Source organism: Pezoporus flaviventris, unplaced genomic scaffold (genome assembly GCF_033815535.1).
Source record: "Pezoporus flaviventris isolate CSIRO_AGI_PZ_B2104156 unplaced genomic scaffold, CSIRO_AGI_Pfla_v1 ptg000097l, whole genome shotgun sequence".
NCBI lineage: Eukaryota > Metazoa > Chordata > Aves > Psittaciformes > Psittacidae > Pezoporus > Pezoporus flaviventris.
In genome coordinates, this window is record NW_026892645.1 from 3580001 (window position 1) to 3598468 (window position 18468).

Genomic DNA, 18468 nt, shown 5'->3' on the forward strand with positions numbered 1-18468 from the left:
CAGTGTGCTCAAAGACTGCAACTAGCCACAAACAAAACCAGATTCAGTTTCAATACAGCATCTCCTCTGGAAGACAGAAGTGCAGCCTGGTAAGGGCACCCGCAATCAACAGCAACAAAAGACACAGAAGTGAGTGCAGAAAAGGGAGGAGTGAATTGCCTGCATCCTCAAGCCAAAATTAATCAAACCAGATCCACATTAATTTAATCTGCATAAGGCCAGAGAAACAGTTTGTAATGCAAGTGAGATGCCTGGAATTGTGAGATAAAATTCAAGTCCCCAAACAGAGATGACAGCACACCACTGACATTCAGCCTTATCTGCTACCCCAGGCTGTGGTTCAGGCTAGAGGGGTGGCTGCACTGTTTCTGCATTGGTTTTGCAAGGTACCAGACCCACCACAGGCACGTGAGAGCACCCTCAACAGACAGCACTGCACATACACAGCCATCCCCGCTGCACCTACACAGAGAGGATTCTTCAAGTGACTGTTCCCACAGCAGAATTCACAACAGCTTTCTGTCTGTGCTTCCCAGTACTTAAAGTAAGTGTTCAGCCACCATCACGAGGTGCTTCCCTACCTCGCTGTCAATGCCTTCTCTGTATGAAGTAACAGAACTCATTCTGAAGTATTTCAAATTAAGCAACAGTCAACCTTAATATATTTTAATCACTGTAAGGGCATGCAAGGACTTTTGTGCTCTAACCTCCATTGCAGTATTTGATGGGTCCCTCTGCGCAGGGCTCCTCTCTACCCAGCACACCTCACTGAATCTTCAGAGCAGAGAAAACAGTGAAGTGCACTGATGAGGCATCACATTCATTACAGCTTCTACACAGTAAAGAACAAACCAGGCATTCTTAATACAGGGGTGCTGCATTTAAACACAACTCAGTCCCTAGCACGACTCATGTTAATCACTTCCTATGAAAGAAAATTCATTATAGAAAGTGGTAATTTTTCAGTTAAAAAACTTCATCCTAACAAAAGCATTACTGGAATCACTCTCTGTACAGCAGAGCGTGTGATGCTACAGAGAAGAGAGTTATGAAACCCTGTGTCATCTGCAACACACATCACGAATGCCAAGAGACTCAGTATTGAGATTTCCCTTCCAGGTTCTCTTGACTGGATAAGAACAGGAGCTGCTGGGCACCAAAGGGAGAGCACAAAACCTTTACATGTTTCTGGCACTTATTTCAGGTGTCTGAAGACCTGCAGCACAGATTTTGAACTGGGCTGAGCAAGAAGCTGCTGACTGTGTGTCTGGGAACCAGTTCGGAGGCTGTTTGCTCCCCTGGCATCCTGGTTTTGTCCATCATCCTCTACTGCAAACCAGCTCTGCAGAAGTGGTTTGCACACTACCTGCACTCTACTAAAATAGTTGAAATAAAGTTGTTCTATAGTGTTATCACTTACGTGTTAATACGTATATTAAGATGTAATTGTAAGATAAGATACACAGAGGCAAATACAAAGTAAACCAACATCAGTAGAATGCAGGCAGAATGCAAACCACTAAAATTGGTAGAATAGCAAATGCTTTAAAAAAAGCCTATGTAAACTTATTTAGGATTCAGATGAGGATCATTCTACTCAGCTTAGGGGTAAAACATTTAAATCAAAAAGGAAAGAAAAAGCATTTTTTCACACATGTTTTAATCCTGGATTAATTATTTTATACATTTGCCATATTAATTAAAGCAGAATTGCTTCTTTCTTAAATTCTTTATCTACTTTCTTTGAGTAAAGCTATTTAATACTGGAGATTGTGGAAAACATTTGTTCATGATTATCCAGACATACAGTCAAACAAGACTGAAACAAGAGCAGCATGCAAAAATGTATTTAAGGACTATCATCCCAAAATGCTGCTAAAAGCTATTAACCAGTACGTGTTAATTGCCAGAGCATTCATATTAATTTTCACTTCGGGCCCAACATTGTGGAATATTTCCCCTGATACATTTTAAACAAAGTTTAATTTAAGGAACTGCTTCTATCAACACTTATGAAAATTAACAGCCAAGCAATTAGCACTCCTGAATTAGCCCTTCCCCCATGCTTCCTACAGCATCATTTTTAAGACAGTTGCTACAAGAGAAATTGTTGGTTTTTAACCCATTACCAGAATTAAGCACAAGAAACCTTCTAATACCATACAGCAGTAGCATTCCTCACAAAAGGACTTTCAGCATCTGCCCAGCCAAAGATCATGCTGAGCTATTTTTGTTTAAACTGTCCCCAGTAGTTGAGTTAACTCACAAACCCCTTTAGGTCAGAAAAGGCAGACTTCCTTAAATCTGCACTTTCAACTAGTAGTCATGAAAATAGAGATAAGAACATTCTAGTGTTTCCTACATCTGCATGTAGGAAAGATTTCTGGCCTTCTAACAAGTTTATTCTAGAGCTGAATGATCCTTTCTTTACATTTTGACTTCCTTCTTTGACTATTTTGCACCTCTCTTTTGACTGTCCTGGAACACTTCTCTGTCTACCAACATCCTGCTGGGAATGTACGAGCATCCATTTGGTGGCAAACATCTCAAAAACTGGACTGACAAGACATTTTAGTGATTAAAAGTTCTTAAAGGAAGCAGAGACTTGGAAGAAAAATGGATGTGGGCTGGCTTCAGAGATTATTTCAAGGGGAACTGTAAAATAGAGGCCTTAGTAGGAGTTACACATTCAGTACACGGCTCCTACAAAACTGGACATTTGATCCTAGCGTGATTTTTTTCCTCTTCCAGTAACTAAATACATCTTGGTAACATTTTTCTTACTAGTGGGAATGGTCATGTAGTTGAATAGTCCTGACACTAATACTGTACTAAATCAGGATCCTTTAAGATTAATATCTCAGAGCAAACTCATCGCTACGCTTTCCAGGAACTCATGCAAGTTACACTTGTGATTTGAAAAGAAATAGTCTGGATGTCTAGAGAATGAAAAGATAACACATGCTTTTAAAGCAATTAATGAAAGCAGGTAGGTAAGGTGCAGGGAAGCTAATGTTGTGAATCTCACAGCTGTGTCACTGAAACGAGCCATTACAATACTCCAGTGTTTCAGTGGCTAAGACTTTTCAATCTGTGCTATGGTCAGTCTTATTTTCCCAACCTTACAAAAAGTCAGTGAGTTGGAACAATCAAAACCATCAAAGTCTGATTTTCCAAATTCTATAAACAGAAATATAGATTTATCTATAAAATGGATGATAATTTAATCTGTGTGCAGATAAAGAAAATCCCATTCTTAAATCTGAGTCCGACTTCTTAAGCCTTGAAGTAATTATACACATGAAAAAGTAATTATAAATAACTAAAGGCTTCTTTTCATGCAATATTCTTTGCAAGAATTTTCAGGATTCATTAACCAAGATGTACAAGCCACACGATACACAAACCACGCAAACAGATGCAGGGGTTTGGTTTACTTTAACTGTTTTAAGGAAAATCTTGAAGGTAAAACCAAGGGTAGATACTGTGTGTGTGTGTGCCTTTTGTTAAAAGCTGAAGTTTACCATGTACATGGAAGCCACAGACCCATCTTGTGTAGTTGTGGGGCAAGAATTACCTGAATTCTTGAGCTGATTCGAATGCTTCCAGTTGCATTTCAACAAGGCATATTCTCTACTATTTTGATAATTAATGAACTGATCAGAAGAAGCAGAAATTAGAGCACTTTAAAATTTTATTATTTCATAAAACTGCAGAAGTGGTTATGAAAAAGACACTCTGTCTGGCAGAAAACACCTGCAAGATGTAAGCAGATTAATAAATTGGCTTGGTTGATATTAGAGCATGCAGTGTTTTCTTATTTTTAACCGATTAGCTGAAACAATGCATCAAATGTTGGAGGGAGGAAGGAAAGCCCCTAAAGAGAATGGTTTTATTTGATTTCAGGTCCGTTAGGGAGCTGAATTAGTGGTAAGTTAAAACAATTCAGAATGCAGTTGAGTGCACACATGAACAAAGAGCTTCAACATGGCAAGTAGGGAGCTCTCCTCACGCTTTGCCAGTGCTCCACAAAACGGGTGTTACTCAAGATGAAATCTGCCTTACAACCCCCAAATATACATATATAAACCAAAAGCCTAGTTATAATCTTAAAGATTTCAGAGCCACTGTGATCCCTTGAGTAAATACATAATTAAGTAGGGGTTTTTTTTAAGACATGTTTAATTAGGCCCCTAGCCCCTCCTCATCCCCCCTGCCTCTCCCCAATTATGTACCATTTCCCCAAGAGATATGTGGCTCTGTTAATTATGTAAATAAGTCATGCACTATTCCCTGAAAGAATTGTATTTATGTGAAAAATACTACTCATCTATTATCAATAAAAATAAATGAGACCTGTGATATTTCATTAAAAACACTTTTTAAAAGCTAAGATGGTTTTTGAATTTACTGTCTGAAAATACAACAAAACTGAAGTAAAATAACTCACTACTGAATTATAATGTTTCTTCTATATCTCAGATGGTCCAGTAGGTATTTAAAATAGACAACATATGCAGAGAGAATAAATACTATAAGCCTATTATTGACACACTTACCAGAGTAATATAAATGATGCTGTTAATATAGTGAGATTATACTCTAACAAAATGATAATGTAATTATTCTCAAGAGTTCAAAAGGTATTTTGATTTCTAGATCACAATCAACTTGATTCATATCATATCCTACAAATCACAGTTCAGCAACATTCAGGTATTTCATTATTATCTCAAACTAAGACACATAGTACAAATGTCTTCAAATGGACCAAACACCTGCTAAATGGATCTGAGTTTAAAATATGAAAATTAAGATGTTCATTACAGTCATCTATAATTCCTATAAACACAGTAAAAAGTACTTTGGATCATCAAAGTGGGAAGAAAGCATGCTTAAGTTCCTCAGTTTTCTGAGGAAGTCTATCAGGTAGCCCAAATCACGCTGAAGTATTAAAACAACAAGACTGGGACACCCCTGAATTACAGTAGAGTTCTCTTAATAAAGCAGTATTTTATCTTCACTGCCTCTGTGCATGACTGTTGGAAGTACATTTAAACGTTTGCCAAACTGAAATGATGTAACAGCAAGCCCTGAGTTTAGAACAAAGGTATCTTAGACTTGTAACCGTTAAAATACCTCTAACCAAGTTAGGACTAACTCCTACATGCTAGGAAGTATAAAATAACAAAAGCCCATTTTGCTATGTGGGCTTTATAGTCTAAAAGTTACCATTTCACAAATCCTCTGTCTACTTCTAGACATGTTAGTGGAATTATGTATCTGACTTTCCACTTCAAGAATACTTAACAGAATATAAAATTCTTCCATCACAACGGTAATGAAGCTCAAACTTCACACTCCCACAGGAGATTCCACAGACAAATCCAGCAGAAAACATATCAGTGCAGTATTTATAATTGTTTTGGAGCAATGACACTGATACATCACACCCATGTTTGTATTTCTGTTTCCAGAGTTTATGGCAGAGAAAAATATTTGACAACAAAGAGTAAGTAAACTGCACACAAGGAAAGACAGTTACCTACAGCTCTGAGTTACATAAATGCAAACTCTTCAAAGGAATGCAGTCAAGGAATGAATTTGACCTACCAGGTTTCAGTGAACCGCCTCCCTGTGTATTACAGAACTGAGTAGTTGAGCAGAACATTTAGTAGCAGAACATTTTTTGCCCCAGATATTGACCTAATGACATTTCAGCTTTACACCCTCAAAACAGACAGTGGTTTTTCCCACAGTCACTGGAGCATTTTGAGGATAAAGACAGCATAAAACACGGAATATTTAGCAAGTGTTGTTATGTAGCCAGATAGAATAGATTTCTTGTTTTAAATGCCAAATAACCAATCATTTATACAAAGGGTCTCACCATCAGCTCTGTAGAGAGATGTAGCCTAGGGTTCTGCCACACTAAACATTTACCTAACTAACCAGCTGGAGAAGGAAACAGCAAGGTAAGGTCTGCCTGAAGGTAACACCACCAATTTGCAATGAAAATAGAAGAAAGCATTCTACCAAACCTGGACCCACTGTATTTCAGACTAAAAGAAGCATGTTTCTAGATGACTGCTTTAAGATAACTGATGGCCTACTATAAAGTCTAGTTAAAACTTGAACAAGTAAACGCACATGATAAGTAACTGCCTAAGGCCTACCATCTTCAGGTCAGGAAACTCCTGGATAGGAGAGAAAACCATCTGGTCCACCTACCTTGCCATCAAATTTTGAGTACTCATTGAAGGGGTTATTCAGCTGCAGCGGACACTGCTCCAGTCGCACAGACAGTATTGACTGCTTCCCAGAACACGGAGATTTTACTCGGAAATTCTTTTTCTCAAATAGTGAGCTCAGCTCCTCTGCTGTAGGTCAGAAAAGAGATCAGAGTGGTTGTGCGAAGAGATGTACAGAGGCTACTGTTTACCACAGAAAGATAATGTTATAAGAGGGAGAACAAAATCAAGTACATAAACTTCCATTTCTAAATTAACAGTAAATGCTATGCCAAAGAACTGTCGATACATCTATAATAGGCCATGCAGAAGCATTTCCAACAGAGCTTGAAACACATGGTATCATGCTATGTTACAGGACAATACTATACTACCCCATTACCGCATCATGTGCTGTCAGCAGTAGGCTTGGGAGAACACCTAACCTAAAAGAAGATTTTAGTGTCATGGTAGACTGGATTTGGTCTCCTCTCATAAAACCCCTCAAACCTGAAAACACTATTCAGACAAATAGCCCGGATAATTAAAACCAACAAATTGCTAAAAACAAAGGTGATAAGGGCAAGTTCTTTGGGTGTCCTTGGAAGGCTCATAGCAACTCTGACAAACAGATTTTTTATATGAAGAGCTGAATTTCCAGCAAAAGTTAAAAAAATTAAATAAAAAAAAAAAAGGGCTTCTTATAAGGACACTACAAAAATCAGGACAGGGCCCAGGGTGTTTTAGCATATTAGTACTGATGGGTCTCATTTGCAAGAAGCCATGACTGAATCTGGACAAGGTTTTTCCACATCTGCTCTAGGAGCCAGGTATCCCCAAACTCCATCAATCACTGCCTGAGAACCAACAGAACCAACACCAGCTCTCCCTGGCCAACCAACTCTGCTCTGTGTTCCTCCATTTGGATTCTCTCACATCTCAGAGATTTACATGGTGCTCCTCCAGGGAAAGGAAACCTGCAGGGAGTCGGTTAATTTCTTAAAAGATGAAATTAAAACTTGACAAATTATAAGTAGTCAAAAGCTGAATTTAATTTTATCAGCAGATTGCCTGAAAACTCAGACAGTTGGCAAAAGTGCTAAACAGTGGCACTAGAAGATACGCAACCGTCTTGTGAGAGGCTGCGATGAACCAAAAGAGCTTGATTAAATCTCTTTTAAATGTGGCAACTTAAACTCCATGAGGTATTCTGTTTTTTGTAACAAGCTTATCGTCATGTAAAAAATAAAACCCCAACATCAGTTACAGTTATGCTAGGGTATTACCCGTCACTGCTATTTCTTGAGCCTTTGGGAAGTACTCTCAACCTTGGAATGCAATATAACGGTTTTATTGGTTCAAGTGAAAAAGCAAGTATTCTATCTTCACCTTTTGTCTCTAGGGAAATGTTAAGATGATTTGTCTATTGTTTCCTTTGTTGGGATGTACAAAAAGAGGATCTCAAGAATTCCTCTGATTTTTTTGTGTGACATCTGCTTTGCTTTGAGTGTTGCACAGCTTTTACTCAAATCAAATCTCTCACACGACTGGAGAGTTTCAATACAGTACATTCGGGTGCCTGACTGCAGTTTTCCTTTTCTAGAAACCTTCATAATTTCAAAAATCAACTCATTTAGGAAAAACCACCCAAAACCTTCTACAGATTTGTACAAAACCCCAGAAGATGGGCAAGATTTCTGAAGAATTACCATTCCCACTGAACATTTTGTCAGTTAATTCCTACCAATTACAGATACGGAAAAAAAATCCCCACATTTTAAGTTCTCAAATTTCAGGGAAAAAAAAAGGATCATATTTTTGTATTAAACTGCTTTAATTGCAAAATTTTTAATTCTTAATTAAAACTAAGTTTTGCCATGAGTCTACATGATATGCATTTTTCAGCTTCTGTAGTTCTGTTAGCTATATGAGCTATTCTACGTGGGCTGTATGCAAGGCTTTTGAAAGATTCCCTTGATATATAGTTAATTTACACTTTATATGCTCTGAAATGAATGAATGTAAGATGTAAATACAATGCCTTATTTCCTGCTTTTACCTAAAAATACCTAGTATTTAATAAAAAGGATAACCTTCTGTATGTATATCCCTATTTGGTTTATAGGACCCACAAACTGTTATCACCAACAGAATTTGATCTCTACGCTGAAACATTCATTTTACTGATAAAGAACTGATGCACAGGAAGGTGATGTGAATTGGTGGCACCACAGAACAAAACCAACCAGACCTCCACTTCCAGTCAGTCAGCTACCACTGAAGCACCTCTGTGTTTGCTAAACCCCTAACTACCTCCAAATGCATGGAGGTTTCCTTTTTCAAGTCTTTACACTACTACCATCTTATCTCTCAAACTCATTCCTGACAAAGCAAACAGCTTGGCTCATGACAGCAGGGAAACAGATGATGAGCAGAAAATATTCTTCCCCCCCCCCCCCCCCCCCCCCCCATTACCATACACAAAATTACTTGTCTCTCACTTCCCTTTATCCTGGTTGGTGTACCTTTATTTCTGTACATAGTAATTAAAAATGGAAAACACAAATACAAAATAGCCAGATGCCTCAAACTGCAACTACAGATCCAACTGCAGGACAGCAGAGATGCTTAGAAGAGATTCTCTCTACAGCAAGGCATCTCTCTGAGGAGTGAGTGATCACTGGAGGTGGTGTCACCAGACTCTAACAAGAGGGCAAACCAACAACTTTTCAGCACCCTTGCAGTTTGCATGGGTTCAACCATAGGCTCGACTTTGTCTAAAGCTCAGTCAGAAGAGGGCAGCCAAATTCCCCCCATCTGAGAGCAGCTATTTCTGTTGCTATTGCTCTTGTATGTATTTGCCAATAATGCTGAACCCGAGGAACAGAACAAAGCCTCATACACACACACTTGACAAGGAGGAGGACACAGTGGCTATCCTCCAAGGCTCCTTTCTTTCCCGGCCTCTTCCTACTGTGGTGTTCATCATGTAAATAAGTGAGAAACGTGCAGAATCTCAGTGACTGAGCAGAGAAGGAAAATCAGCTCTGCCAACAGACAGCGAGCGCCTGGAGTTTCCACATAACTTACTTATTTCTTTATTCAAATTTCCTCTGCAGCAGGGAGCACATTCCTACGGAGGGGGACACCTCCATTACTGCTGGCTGACAGATTATGTCTATCTTCAGGGCAGCACATAAAAGGAACTAAATGTTGTGGTGGAGCCCACATGAATAAGACGACACAAGCAGCATAGACACAGCAGGGGACTGGAGTCTGAGTGCAATCCAGTGTAAAGCAGTATCAAGCAGTATATAGATGGGAATAAAGAGAGAGAATTGCATCATCATTGGTCAAAAGCTATAAAATATTGAGCAAAGAGAGTTGGAGGTTATGGTAGATTAACCTTTAAAACCTACAACTCTGCTTACAGAAGTAGAAAGGCAAAAACATTTTAGAATGCATTAACAGAGGTATCAAACAAGCTGAACACTGTCCTCAGGATTAGTGCAACCGTGCTGCTCACGTGAGGAGCTTTGTTCACTCCTCTAAAAAAAGATATTGTAGAGCTGGAGAAGGTTCTGCAGATGACAGCCAGGAAGATACAGGGATTTAGGCAAAAAAAGAGAGATTACAAGGAGACCTCATTAAGATACACACAAATTTTACAAGTAGGCACGACAGACCATGTAAAGGCTTGAATGCGTGTCAAATATAACAGGAATAGATACTAGCTTGAGCTATAAAATATGAGAATTGAGACAGATTTTTCATTTCACGTGTATTACAGTTTAAACTATGCAGGACATTCAGTCAGAAATAGTAATATAATTTAAAAAAGGATAGTATATTTTTGTAAGAAATGAGTGATAACAGTTTTCCCAAGGAAAGGCTAGATAAGGTAAGGAAGCATTTATTACACTTTCATTTAAGTAGATCATATAGATACATTATTTCTGAAGATTAAGATTCCCTTTATCTAGAAAAGTAACCACAAAAATTATCTGTACGAGTCAACTTTACAAAATTCTCCATCCCATCAAGCACACCAAATGCCACTGGAAACAGCTGGAAAGCCACAGCTTAGGTGGACCCTGCATTCTGAATGCAGACACTTGCCAGTCAGCAAAGATATGTCCTGTTCCTTACAGACCTCACAGTAACACCAAGAGCTTTACTACCTCCATTTCTTGCTTACTGAGACAAGAGAAGCCTTAGAAGATAATGATGCTACAAGAAGACAAAACACAAACGCTGTATTAATACCTTATATCACAAAAAAATAATGCAGCCACTCGAATTTGTTCAGACCAGCAGACTAGGTTTGAAATGTATTTTCTTTACTTTGCTTTTACTAATAATTCGGAACGCCCTAATGATAGCTGAAAACAAATGAGACCCCTGTGGCTCACCACCCCCCTGCAATAAACTACGGGAAACAGGCAACTGGGGCATGGGAGGCAAATACAATAATTAGCACTTCCTCTGCGTTTTGAAAGCTGACATGAAAATTACGAATGGAAAACGTTGTAACCATCAAAAGGAGAAATAAACACAGTAGGAAAATAGGAGGTCTTTTCTTTTTACCTGAGTAAGAAGTATTCCTGTCTTTCCACTGAACGTTTTTGCATTTTATTTGATTTTGTCTCTCTTTCCGCAGACGTTCCAGTCTCTGAGCTTGAAAAGAAATATGATAACTATAAGTTTGTCAATGAAAGTTTACTATAAACAAAGACATAATTAACTACCTTTATATGAATAAAGATGTTTTATACTGCATATGTAGGGGGAAAAGTCATAAAATTTTAAAGGTGGCACCCCTGAAAAGCAAATACCAACAAAAACATGAAAATGTTCTTGATTTATAATTGAAATTAGAGGATATAAAACATTAATAGAGATCATAAAGATAGTATTAACATGGAAGAGAATAATAAAATGTGAAAACTTCTGTGATTAATATGACATTTCATTATATAAATCATTAATAACGGTCTTAAAGGAATTTTAATGCACAAATGAACTGAAGTGAATATTACATTACAGGAATAAAATTACTGTTATGAATTACTCTACCCGTTTCAAAAATTAAAGATAAATGAACTCAGACTAGACTATTAAAGTTTTAAATATAAAATCCTTTATCTAAAAATCATGAAAATTATAAAATGTCAAAGCTATATAAATTAGCATAGCTTTTTCTTCAGTGTGCTGAAACAGTTTATAGGTAGTAAAATAAATGATTTGTATCTTCACAACATTAGTCAAATCTTAAAACGAATATAATATTTCTTTATGTATATTTTGTCTCCATTTTCAAAATATGGTTTGGAAAAAAGCCTCAAACAGTTATGAGATCAAAGAACTCAGAGACCAGGGTACCAGGTAATACCTTAAATTATGTTTTTGTTAACAGTAAGGTCTCTCTAAGGAAATGGTCACCTGGTAGAAGCTACCCAAGACAATGACCACAAGAAATAACTGATGTTGTGAAGCAGCCATTCAAAATAAGAAAGCAGATTAGACTGAAAAGTAGGACTAATCATGGCGAGCACCGAAAAACAATTTCCTGGATATATTGGCAATTTTGATGTATTGAGATCATTCATTAACTGAGTTTGTAGAAGAGATTCTAAAATGCTAAATTACTCTGACAATTTTTAGATACAGTTTGAGTTCCCTGAGCAATTTCACCAATTAAAAAAAGGTTAATAAATATTTTCTATTATTATTCTTTTACATTTACTCTTTGAACCAAATTATGGACACAGAAGTGATTCCCTCCCCAGCTGGAAACTGATGAAAAAACCAATACTTTGAGGTTTAACAGCTGTAGCAAGCAGTTTAAGGTACAAACACACACACACAGACTTTAATGTTTATTTCCCACTTAAGCCAATGTAAGGCTAATGCCTAAATAACTGTGTATCTTACTCCTAATGACATGAGAGAAGTATCCCCACTTGTAAGTTTAAATGTTGGGTAAAACACTGTTGTTGTGTTCTTATTCTGAAAGGAAAAAAGCCAAACAACCTCTTTATCCCCATCCCCCCCCCCCCCTTACTCTAGAAACTGTAGCTTAAAATTACCTCCCAAACCCCTTTATTCCCAAATGGGCCATGATGAAATAACTGCTAGATTCAAGATTCACATGTAAATCATGTGGATAAATCACACGGATAATGTAGGTAAATCACAACGGATAAAGGAAAAAACACAGAATAAGAATCATGCATATTTTTATCCTATTTGGTTTTTTTTTGCCTCTTGCCAAACAAACACATTAAAGAGCAGCGACCATCTCCACTAACTCCATCCTACTCTTCTACCTACAGCTGATCACCAGTGACCATTTACTGTGGAACTGCACTACAGCAACTCCAAATCAGATGAAATTATCAGTACCTATTAGAAGTCTGAATTATTCAAGGTTCATTCTCATGAGAAGCACGCTAGTTTGAAAGCTTTCTGTGTGACAAATGTCACTGACCAAATGTAGTTCTTGTTTCATTAACTATTAGCAGCTAGATGAGCCTTTGTTTCCAGCCATCAGCACTGGGAGACGTTGCTGTTTCCCACATCCCCACCACTCCACACACACCTGCCTCCACTGTACTGGTTTCACCCCTCAGGATATGGTGGAAAGAAGGTAGTGAGGAGATGGAGCCCAGAGCCAAAACCTACTTTCCTCCCACCTAGCTCCCGTAGAAAATAGAGGAGGAATTCAGAAGCCGACAGCTCCTGCACAAACACGATGGGCAATAACACCCTATCATGACTCACCTGGTACCCATCGCTTTCAGGACTAAGGGGATAACTTTCATATTGGAATGCACATAAAATTCATTTCCAAATTTGCACACCCCAGTGAGGACCACCTAATAACCAACACTTCTGTAGTCTCTGCAGAAGTGTGTTGAGTCATCTATGGTAACACATTATTGCTACAATTTATGAAGACACTATCACTGCAATAATACAAATAATACACAATGGCATTATAATACAAAAACATTTATATTAAAATAGCGAACTTTCTATTGAATTTATTCCTCTTCCTGTTTTTTTTTTTTTGCAAGGGCTCAGTACTGATCAACTCACATAGTTTCCGGGCTGTTTTCCACCCCACTCCATTTCAAATCAGAGACTGATTCCCTTGGTAACTGCATTAGGTTCCTGGTGGGACCAGCACAGGCAATAGAACATTGAAGATGTACCGGGTGAAAAGAGGCAAAAAACTGGCTCCCTAATGGACTGAGTGTCCTAACCACTATTTTGGAATATGCTGCCAGATGGAAACAGAAATGGTTTCAACCCCTAATATAGATGGAGATTATTCTATCAGCCTACTCACTTGGGGAAATAATCCTTCACAATTATTTTTTGGAGCAATTCTACAAGCCTTTAAACTTTGCCCCTCCTTCCCCATAAACTGTGCCATCAATAGAACTAAGCAAGACCTCCATGGCAATGCTAGGCAGCCTGGCACACCAACGTTCTCTCTGTGCCTTACAGTCAGCTGCAGCTATATATTTGTCTTATTTCCACATCTAACTCTCCATGACAGGGGATCAGTGCCATCTCTTTTCTGGAACTTTTGACAACTTCTTAGTCGTAAAAGGTGTTTCAAGATATCCAACACCATAAAATGCTTTACTTGTCAGGTAGAGCACAGATGTTTTTTCTGAGCTCTAGGTGGTGTTATAATACCTTCAGAAATCGTTTGAAATGTATATATACACTGTAACACAGAAAAAAAAAACAACAAAGAGAGATCAGTATTGACCACCACACCCCAACCTTTTCATATATATTTTATATCATAGAATTTTTGTTCATAGCATCCCCTGGGTATAAGCAGAAGTCTGAACATCCTTCATGTGAAACAACAAATGGGACAGCTTTCTTCCAGTCAAGACAACGAGCGTATTTTGAAACTGGGTACACCCTCAAACTTTCTCATTTGTTAACTCAAATCCAGCTCAGGGTTTTCTCAGAAATAAAATTTCAGAAGACAAAACACAGGCAAATCATCAGCTCACATCAAACTTCATACCTCCCTTTTATAATGAATAGATTTGATGCCTCACTAGGTAGATTATTCTCAGGAAACAACCATCCTGTTCAAAAGTTAACATCTCTCCAGACATTAACAATGGAAACATCAAAGACTGTGTACTTTGGATTTAGACTTGATGTCTTTACAGTTTTAAGTTTTTACATATAAAACTGACTACCTTTGTACATGAATAAGCAAAACAACAATTAAAACTCAGCTGACAGCGCACTAAAGTAACTGAATCATTACACGTCCTTTTATGAAAAGGGTCTTGACATTACAAAAGGAAAAGTTTGACACATACCCAGCTAGTCATGCTCTGATTTGTTCATACAAGCCAGACTAATAGAAACCAAATTTAAAAGGCTAATGTGATCTTGGCTGCAAACATCACTTACCTGTGTTTGATCGTCTTCTGATTCCAAAGTCCCAGCTTGAGGTAATATCGACTGATTGGGAATATACATAGCCCTGAGTCTCACCATTGCTTCCCTGTGTTTCTGAACCACTGTCCCCATATGCTGACGAGGGATTAAATTTCTCCAGGTCAACATCGTGATCTATCAGGACCATTTCACACATCCCTGTGTCATCACTAGTCACGTGTGACTGCCGAATATGAGCGAGTATAATTGTAGGGTTGTCCAGGAAAGCCATTCTGTCCATCCAACACCAGTCCAACACTTCACTATACTATCTTCTTTCCATCTTGTTTCATGGACATATGTACCTAGAAATAAAATATACACAGCATTTTAGGAAAACAAACAACAAAATCCAAACCCTGACTCGGGAAGATTTGTATTTTGGATGCACAAAACCTGACTCAGCTTTGTACAGTGAATTACTTTAACTCTGCTCCTGTTCATGTAAGTTACACTGCATAAAGAATAGTGGTTTTAGAGGACAGCTTGAAACCTGAATCCCAAGGCAACAGAACACAACAGACACCTACAGACAGGTCCCATTACTCTATAGCGAAAGGTTGCTGTAAGGCAAAATACTCTTAAGTACTACAGAGTGAAGGCCACAGAGAAAATACACACGAGAAACATCTGTCCATTCAAATTCATAAGTTTACAAAAGCAGGTTGGGATCTGAGTTTCTTTTTCACCCATCATCATAACGTGTTACCGTTCTTCTTCTGCCTCTACGTGCCAACTCTCTGATTACTTTATTATGGACCCTCTTTGGGTTTTGTATTTCCAGGAAAAATTCTAAACATAAAGAGGTTAGTATCTCAGAGCAGAATATTGAACATCTGCTGCTGCACAGTGCTTCACGTAGGGTAACTGTTGTAATGCAGAAAAAGCTCTATGATCATATACCACAGGCCTGAATTCTTAAGCACTTTAACAGCAGTAATTGCCACTTACCTAAAATATTTCATTCAGAGTACTCAAGCAGCCTTACAAAATAAAGTAGAGGACAAAAAAAAAAGATGCAAACCACAAAACACAAGCCACACTCACACTGTTCTCCTGTTTTACTGTAGCTGTGGATTTACAGTTATTTGTTAAGCTAATTCAAGCCTGGGCTGCCTCTGAAAGGGGTGACTCTGTGCTCCTGCCTGGCCACAAGTTCAAAATCCCCACTGCTTTTCTAATCACTTGCATATCAGAGGAAAAGAGGGCAATATATTAATACCAGCTACAGAACTGTATGTGTTAATGTAGCAGTTTGAACACAGGAACAACAAAACCAAGCTTTACAGTTGCTGTTCGCAAAACTGCTGCCAGCAAGAATAAAATACTAAAGGAAAAGGAACAATTTTAAATCACACGAAGCCATATCCCATGAAAATCTCATAAAAGCAGCTGGCCTTTCCCTGGCAGATTTTAACACAAGAAAGTGAACGAAAGCATCAGACAGGCTTGCTCCAGGAAAACACATTTCATAATTTCCCCTGTATAATTCCAAGGGGAAAAGTGTGCTAACGTATAAAGCCCCATGAAGCAGCTTCTGCATTTAAACAGTTGGAAGCAAAGGTGATACCTTATTTGGACACCCATCTTATCATGAAAACCCCCAAATTTTGAAGGTGTATTGTAAATTGCAAACCCACCATACCTACCCGTATCCCCCCTACTACCAAGCATCCACTAATTAGAACATTCACTAGATTTACACCCTTCATAATTTAAGGCTTTTTTTGCTCCCTTGGCCACAAATATTGCCTTCTTTCTTTTTCACCCCCTGAGAGACTGTACTCTTTCTGCTTTAAAAAAAAACAACAACAGACAAATCCAAAAGTATTATATTAAACAACAGGCCCAGCAGCAAGAAGGAATTCAATAAAGGAAAAAACCTGACATGCTGCTTGTTATTAATACACATTTTAATAAATTATGCTATTAGCTAAACACGTTCCATCAGTATCCTTGGAGATACTCAAAACCCAACTGGATGAGGCCCTGAGCAACGTTCTCGAGCTGGCCCTGCTCCAAGCTGGGAGGCAGGACCAGGTCTCCAGAGGTCCCAGTCAACCTCACCGTGCTCCGACTCAAAGTTCTATTTTCTGATTATTTCTATTACAGAAAGTAGGCCTCCTCTCCCCAAAGGATTTCCCATAGTCCTCAATGTGACAGGCCATAAGGCAAATGTCCTACCACAAGGCAGCCGTCTCCTGGCTGTGATTTACGTGTTAAAGGCTTCTTAAGTGTGACTAGTATGTGCGACATAGAGAACACAGATGCAGAAAAGTACAGTGTATGGGTATTTTTAAAAGTGCACCGATAATGTTCTTTAAATCTAATTCTTTACACACCACTCATTAGCAAAAGCCATGCTTACCTGCAAGCAGTAAGAACTTGTTTAACTAAGCAACTGCCTCAGGCTTCTAAAAGGTCTGCAAACTCCCAATCAAAAATTACTGCTGCCCCATCAATGTGTCATATAAATGTTGGCATGTTAATTGTGTATTTATAAGATTGTTAATGGTTAGTTAATTTACCTCCCACACTATTATTGTACTTGAAATGATTTAATGTCTGCTAAGGGAGTTAACAACATGTAACAGCAGATGCGAGAATTTTACCTTTATACTCTGCACCCCGACTTCACGCTATTAACAGTCCATGTGCTAAATTAGCCAAGCTTCGTTACAGTTTTACATATGCAATCACTTTTCCCATACACATGAACAGTGAGAAATTTGCACAAATTCTGTTTCAAACTGAAGTTTAATACAAATACATTTTTTCTTCCCCCTTCATATTTTTCAAAGGACACATTAAAGCCGGTTTCTCAATAAATTACTCCGAACTGCAATTTCTATGAACAGCTAACATCCCTCAAAAACCCTCAAAAAAACAGAAGAAAAGTTCAGATTTTTTTTCAGTAGTTATTACCTACACAGTTCTAACTGGTTCCTCCTTTTAATCAAGGCAAAACACAATTAGATTGTAGAACCTGGTCTGTGGAACAATGACCTCCAATGAAGTAAAAGAATTTAGAGAAGCAAAGCTTGATTTTGTAGACCTTTACACAAATATCTGAGGCCTCCATGTCATCAGTTCCAGTAAAATTACAGGTAGGAGATCAGTTTCTAAATCCACTGAGATGCCAGCATTCCGCTGCTTCTGCGGTCCTGGTACCCACACACTGTTACTACATCCACAGGTAACAGCTGAATTTAATGAATTCAGGGATTTCTGAGCCTCAGCAACTCACACATTCCTCAATCACTAACAAAAAAAATAAATGTTCTTTTAATACTTGCACTACAGAGATATTATTCTACTATTAAATAAAATACTTCGCAGACAGCTGTCAAGCATACTCTATGCAAGCACTAAAAATGAAGAGAACAAAGTGAAGCCTATGCAACCATAACGGTATTTATGTATGATGTGATATACAGGTTAGTGTCATGATGGCAAACTAAGTGGAGAGAGCTGAATCAGCCCTTCACTTTCTTTTTTACCTCCTATCATTCACCTATCTTACTTCCTGCATACTACCTGACCGACACCCTGGGTATGAGCACCCTCTCTCCCCTTTTCCTGGTCTCACTTCTATACTGCTGAAGTGCTCCTGTTAACTGTATGCAGTTACAGGACCTCCTCAAAGGTGTAAAACTGCACCATCAAGAGGCTGAATGACTTGCCAGGTTTTGCAGCAACTTTAGCAAAATCAGACAGCTGGATCTCAGTCTACTATTTTTATCAGAAGTATTCC

At 38.3% G+C, this 18468-nt stretch overlaps 1 protein-coding gene across 5 annotated transcripts in view; it reads right to left on the reverse strand.

Annotated features, from left to right (window-relative positions):
- MAPKAP1 (MAPK associated protein 1) overlaps positions 1–18468 on the reverse strand; it is a 97694-nt gene that overhangs the window by 73346 nt on the left and 5880 nt on the right. For all 5 annotated transcript variants that reach the window (XM_061477043.1, XM_061477040.1, XM_061477042.1 and 2 more), the window contains exons 2-4: positions 14688–15019; positions 10818–10907; positions 6232–6380 (exon numbers count right to left, since the gene is read on the reverse strand). In XM_061477043.1, the coding sequence (XP_061333027.1) occupies positions 6232–6380; positions 10818–10907; positions 14688–14955 (507 nt within the window). In that variant the 5' untranslated portion in view covers positions 14956–15019. The remainder of the gene's footprint in view (positions 1–6231; positions 6381–10817; positions 10908–14687; positions 15020–18468) is intronic.